The 6,527-nt window shown below is 53.8% G+C and overlaps 1 protein-coding gene and 1 long non-coding RNA gene across 2 annotated transcripts in view; both read right to left on the bottom strand.

Annotated features, from left to right (window-relative positions):
* Positions 1-3,517: 3,517 nt before the first annotated feature.
* Positions 3,518-6,527, bottom strand: part of spam1 (sperm adhesion molecule 1) — a 9,028-nt gene continuing 6,018 nt past the window's right edge. The window contains exon 5 of the mRNA XM_019881805.1: positions 3,518-4,032. Coding sequence (XP_019737364.1) covers positions 3,682-4,032 — 351 coding nt within the window. The 3' untranslated portion in view covers positions 3,518-3,681. The remainder of the gene's footprint in view (positions 4,033-6,527) is intronic.
* Positions 6,169-6,493, bottom strand: LOC109522980 (uncharacterized). The gene is made up of 2 exons (XR_002169672.1): positions 6,446-6,493; positions 6,169-6,288 (listed from the first exon to the last, which is right to left on the bottom strand). It is a non-coding gene; the product is annotated as an uncharacterized LOC109522980 (long non-coding RNA).

Consider the following 6,527-nt stretch of genomic DNA (forward strand, 5'->3'; position numbering starts at 1 on the left):
CGGCGCCAACGACGAGCTGGAGCTAACGCCCTGTGACCCCGCCGATGCCGACGGGGACGCGTCCGCCACCTACGCTGCGGTGGCGACGCGCTGCTGAGATCAAAGAGCCACCGGGTGGTGTCGATCGATACAGTCGCTGTACTTGATGACCGATTTGTTTCTGTAACCGTGGCAACCGGAGCGAGTAGGCTAACCGCGTGGTCGTCCCAGGCAGATGCCGCCGCCGCGAGTCATGTCATGGATCAATCGACCACTCAAATAAGCCACAGATGAACGATTGAAAGTGTGGGTTTTTGTTTTCTTTTTCGTCTTCTACAACAGTCGCCGCCAGACTCGGTGGTCACTCGTCAAAGTCACCGCTAGTTCCCACTGGCTGTACCAGTTGCAGTGGTCACTCGTCGCGGCTGCAGCTCGCATCAACGGCGGCCGCCGCCGCCGCTCGTCGTTTACGCAGATGAAAGTCGTCAGGCCGGCTTATTTTGCTTTCTGTTCCACGGGCGCCTTTGCTGCTGTCGGTGGCGATCGCCAAGTGTCACGATTATCGTTTCGTGTGTCATGTCGCCGTGTGCTTGTGGACCACGTTTTTAGACACGTTAAGGATCATTAAAAAAAAAAAAAAAAAAGGTTCCGAAATGTGTATTTTGTCCATCGGTGCTTTCAAAGTGCTCCGCAATGAGAAAAAACAAAGAAGTCTCGATGTCATTTGGCGTTTTCAAATCCATCCATCCATTTCCTGATGGGCGCCCGAGCCTCTCCCGGCTGTCGCGGGGGACACCCTGAACCGGTTTGCGAACCACCATCCGCGCTCACGCTCGCACCTCGATTGGGAGTCTCGTTTTCAGATCCAATTTTCCCACGTTTGATGATGTCGCCGCCTTTTTCTAGTACGGCTCAAATTCGTTCTTTCGTGATTTGAATTTGCAAGCTGTCACTCAGCTGGAACTCCGCCTCTTTTTTTTGAGGGGGGTCATCTCCCCATCGCTTGGACCACTTCTCAGACCCTTCGGGCTGGTGGCCTTGAGCACAAGGGGCGCCGTTGTCCTGCGGGCCCGCCCGCCGCCGTGTGAACGGGCCCACAGTGTTCTGACACTGCCGCATTGTGTTCCTTCTGGCCTCGCAAACAAGCACCAAAATATCCCAAACGGCCTGTGGCTGACAGTCCCAGCGCAGCTCTCAATGGCACTTCAGTTCAGCCCGGCGACTTGCGTGGACGATGCGTGGAAAATGCAAAACCGCCATTGTCGAGAGTGTCTTTGTTCGTGTTCATTGATCGTAATCACGGAATGCCACCGCATCCCGCAAAAAAACGGCCATTTGGTGTGGTTTTGGCAGGCCTGCGTGCTGCGTGTTTGGGTCTTTGTGGACCCGGCCGGTGCCTCCCTTGGCTCCTCCGGCAATTAGACAGCCCCCCATTCATCGGCACACAATGGGGGCGGCGGGGACGGCAGAACAACATGTACGCACGCTGACCCGGAAAATGCCGAGGTCCTGGCAGGTTCGTGCTCTTGGGGAGTTTCCACCGACTGGACCAAATGGTGGTCTGGATCAGGTGATGGTCTCACTTGTTTTTGTGTTGCTCTTCCGGCCTTCCAGTCACTGACCCTCCACCAGCCCCTTGGCGTGACCACCCACTGGCCCCGACCACCAAATTTCAGTGGGATTGCATCTTGGAACGGCCGCTCGCCTCCTTTAGCTGCTGTTGTCACCCTTTCATCAGACCTGCACCTTCTGGTTTCAGTCACATGACCACCAACCATCCGACGCCCACCCGCCCCTCCCCCAGCGCCTCATCAAGGCGTTTTGTGAGATAATATTGTGAGAAATGTTCTGACGGTCCATTTAGCACACGAGAGGAGCTTCGGCGGAACAATGAGCGCTAGTGTATCCAACTTGGCCTCGTTGGGATTCCGGATTGTGTTGCCCCTCCCCCCCGATGGTCCAAGCATGGAAAAGGGGATTGGTGGGGCGCAAACTCCCCAAGAGGAGAATCCCTTTGGGCAGCTGGCGACCTAAAAAGCTTCAGACAAAGAATGCAGACAATTAAGCTCTTCGTGACCCCCCCCCCCCACCCAAGCCCCATTTCGCGTCCAAGCAGATTACGCACAATTCGATAAGACTTAAATGACGTGAGCTGCTTTTGATCGCTCCACTCTTGGGAGACACTTAACAGAAAGTCCGTTTCGCGTTTAGCCAAAGCTCACGTTCCCTCACACACAAAAACGGGGCGGTTGCGGCTTCTTGGGGATGATGAATGCTGAGTATATAAATAGAAAAGGCAAGAGGAAAAGTGGCGGTCTGACAAAACGAAAACGTTTTTTTTTTTTTTTCCTGTTGCGCTTGGTTTTAATATGTAAAAATGAGTTCTGGCGCCCCTTAGAGGAAACAAACTTGCACTGCGGCTGTGGTTTGTCCTGACAGAAGTGCACAATTTCGCTTCCTCTCGACGCAAAACACATCTGGTCGAAATTGCTTCCCGGGTGTACGGGATACTTCACTTCAATTCACAAAAACCTTTAAAAAAAATCTTTGATGCCGTCTGGTTGGTCAGATGTTCCTCCCTCTTGATTTTCTGTTTTGTTGCATTATTTTTGCTTTCCTGAGTGTCTTTGAAGTAATCGTTAATTTACGTATTTTCTGAGGCGGTCTTTGAACGTCTCTCGAGTTGGACGGCAGTGGAAAAGGTGCGTAGTCCAACATCGACGTGTCTGTATTCGCTTCAGTGTTAAACTAATAAATAAAGTAAATGTTCTGAAAACCACCACGACAGCTCTGTTTGCTTCGGAGCTGCAACAATAAGAACCACAGATAAATATTGTCCACACAAATTTTGTATTATTAAATAGTGGCACTACCGGACAACCGTTGGCACAAGTTAAGATGTGAGTGGCAAGATGGAGGAAAGCGTCCATGTCAACAGCTTGAGATGCAAGATGAGGTGAATATGCAAGGCAGAGCGGCACAGGAAAAAAAAAAAAATGTTCTGACAAAACGAAAAACGTTTTGTTTTTTTTTCCTGTTGCGCTTGGTTTTAATATGTAAAAATGAGTTCTGGCGCCCCTTAGAGGAAACAAACTTGCACTGCGGCTGTGGTTTGTCCTGACAGAAGTGCACAATTTCGCTTCCTCTCGACGCAAAACACATCTGGTCGAAATTGCTTCCCGGGTGTACGGGATACTTCACTTCAATTCACAAAAACCTTTAAAAAAAATCTTTGATGCCGTCTGGTTGGTCAGATGTTCCTCCCTCTTGATTTTCTGTTTTGTTGCATTATTTTTGCTTTCCTGAGTGTCTTTGAAGTAATCGTTAATTTACGTATTTTCTGAGGCGGTCTTTGAACGTCTCTCGAGTTGGACGGCAGTGGAAAAGGCGCGTAGTCCAACATCGACGTGTCTGTATTCGCTTCAGTGTTAAACTAATAAATAAAGTAAATGTTCTGAAAACCACCACGACAGCTCTGTTTGCTTCGGAGCTGCAACAATAAGAACCACAGATAAATATTGTCCACACAAATTTTGTATTATTAAATAGTGGCACTACCGGACAACCGTTGGCACAAGTTAAGATGTGAGTGGCAAGATGGAGGAAAGCGTCCATGTCAACAGCTTGAGATGCAAGATGAGGTGAATATGCAAGGCAGAGCGGCACAGGAAAAAAAAAAAAACGGCAACGGTGGCCTCATCGCTAGCGCTCCGCGTTTCGGAGGAGACCCGTAGCGGCGGTCATCAGGAGCAGGTGCGGCCCCGCGGACAGGCGACGCCCGCTCGAGCTCATCTTGGCGTAGCGGTTGTCCTGGACAGCATTCACGTCCTTGGTTGAGCGGCACGGCCGCTCGTCGTAGCACATGCAGTCAAAGTGGCGGTCGAACCAGTCCACGTCGTCCTGGGACAGGCCGCCGCCGATCACCGCGAGCGGGCCGCCGCGGCGGCGGCGTTGGATGCGGTGGCGGCGCGGGTCCAGGTGGAGGTAGACGTCGTCGTCCCAGCGCTTGCGAACGCAGCGGCCGCGGTTCTGGCAGAGCGCGTCGCTGCACATCTCGCTCGCCGTGGAGACGTTGAGGATGTACGGGTTCATCACATCCTCCAGGTGGCGCCGAGCATCGAAACACGAGTCCTGCGGGAAGACGGCGGTAAGTCTGGCTGAAATCACACTCCACAGCTCATTTCTTTGATCCGATTTTACAAATGTACATCGGCCGTTTCTCAATTGGCGTTCTCGTTCAGTCACGAAACTTGGCGGCCCGAGTCTCGTCCTCAACCAAGAACGCGCGCAAGATCTGGCCATGGCGCTTGCTCACCCGAAGGATGCGCAGGTTGGGTGACTTGGCTGGGAAAAAAAAAAAAAAAAAATTCCCAAGATGCCTTTTGTGCTGCTCTCAAATTGAGTCGGAATCTCATTGCGGGATGGAAATATGACGAATTACGGAATTGCGTCAGAGCCAAACGGGCGTTCACAAGTGACTAAGCGGAAAAGTGGACTTGCGGATTTCACAAGATCGGAATGAAAAATGAAGAGCGGCGGTACTCGGCCTTCTCCATGTTGGGAAACGGCTGCAGCGAGACTTCATTTGAGAGGTCCTCGTCCCTTGTTCACTGCCCCCCCCCCTCCAGGTCAGCAAATGAGCTCCTTGCATGTCCAGCTGTCAATCATTAGGTGTACTTGTTGCGAATCATTTTGTCGCCTCAAATGACATCCCACCTTCCCCCCCGCCAGTCACATCGTCATCAGCTCCCACCTGGCCCTTCATTCTAACGTTTTCCTGCCCGCACCTCGTACGCTCTACATTCGGAGTCGTCTTGCGTCCGATACGACCAAAAGCGGCGAACAACACGTCTCGAGTGCCTCGCAAAGAGTCGTAAATCTGAGCGCGAGTCATTTTGAATCAATCGCCGGGGAAATTCCGCCGGTACGAGTCTCGTTTTTGTCGACGCGCTGGTCCGCACGTCAAGGCGTCAACTTGGAACCCGCAGACGTTACTTTGTACCTCGCTGTCGGTGACATCCATGTCTCCCCAAGAAATGACGCCGGCGGCGCCAAGGGCGGCCGCCTCACCGATGGTGCTGACCAGGTCCATCTGAAAACAAGCAGAGGCGGGGGGGGGGGGGGGGGGGGGGGGGCGCCCGGCAAGGCGTCCGTTTTTTTTTTTTGCGACACCCTCACCTCCGACATGTATTCGTCCTTGCTGTCCTTGTAAACGGGACGGACGTAAGGGTAGACGGGGACGGCGTACGAGCCGTTTGCGAGCCGCGACACCCTGGCGGCTTCAACCAGGCGATGGCGCACGAAGAGTCGCGCTTGGGCGGAGTCCCGCAGCGCCGCTTCCAGGTAGATGGACGGGTAAAGGGCAGTGGACTCGTTCCAGAGCCAGGAGAGCTCGTCGTTGCGCTCCTTCTCGATGTCGGGACAGCGGCCGGTGAACGTGTTCATGTCCTGCTCGGAAGGGTGCAAAAATTCAGGACGATTCTTCCCGCGGGAATTAACCGACTCTTAAATGTCATTCGACCGAGGCGGGGAAATCGAGAACCCGGCCGGGAAAAGGCTGCTGAAATTGCCACTAAACCACAGCAAGTTTTTTTCCCCCCCTCCAAACCTGTGCGCAAACTCCTTGCGCAAACCTGATGGGAGGTCTGCTTGTGAGCCCTTTCCAAGTGGCTACTCTGCCACCTTCCCCGAACAATATGCACCCCATTTCTCCCGCTCACTCGTTTTCTCGTCAAACCCGATGGTGGGGGACGGACCTCATCTCCTCCGCCATCGTTTGCAAACATTATAAAAGGCTTTCGTAAAAACAACCCCCCAAAAAAATCTTTCCACCTTTTCCACGTCCCCCACCTTCACCTTCAATTAAATCCTTTGGGCTGCTTTGCATCGAGAGGAGCCAGATGAGGTGGCTCGGGCATCTGATGAGGATGCCTCCCGGACGCCACCCCGGTGAGGTGTTCCGGGCATGTCCCACTGGCAAGAGACCCCGGGGATGACCCAGGACACGCCGGAGAGACTATGGTCACCCAGCTGGCCTGGGAACGCCTCGAGATCCTCTGGGAAGGGCTCGAAGAAGTGGCTGGGGAGAGGGAAGTCTGGGCTTCCCTCCTAAACCTGCTGCCCCCGCGACCCGACCCCGGATAAGCGGCGGAAAATGGATGGATGGATGGATGGACATTATTTAGCATGGTAATCATAGTTGTAACAGTCGGGGTAGAGGTAGTAGCCCCACAGCCGTTTGGGCCTCAAGCGCTTCCCGATGAGCAACGAGCGCAGGAAGTAGCGCTTGGCGGCGCGCTCAAAGAGCACCTTGGCCCGGTGGGCTGCTTTGCAAGCCTACCTGGTTGTAATCGTAGTTGTAACAGTCGGGGTAGAGGTAGTAGCCCCAAAGCCGTTTGGGCCTCAAGCGCTTCCCGATGAGCAACGAGCGCAGGAAGTAGCGCTTGGCGGCGCGCTCAAAGAGCACCTTGGCCCGCTCCTCCGCCTCGTCGTCCGACAAGCTGGCGTTCCTGGCCTTCACCCTCTCCACCGCGAGCCGCCGGCAGATG

The sequence above is a fragment of the Hippocampus comes genome, unplaced genomic scaffold, assembly GCF_001891065.2.
Source record: "Hippocampus comes isolate QL1 unplaced genomic scaffold, H_comes_QL1_v1.1 scaffold299, whole genome shotgun sequence".
Lineage (NCBI taxonomy): Eukaryota > Metazoa > Chordata > Actinopteri > Syngnathiformes > Syngnathidae > Hippocampus > Hippocampus comes.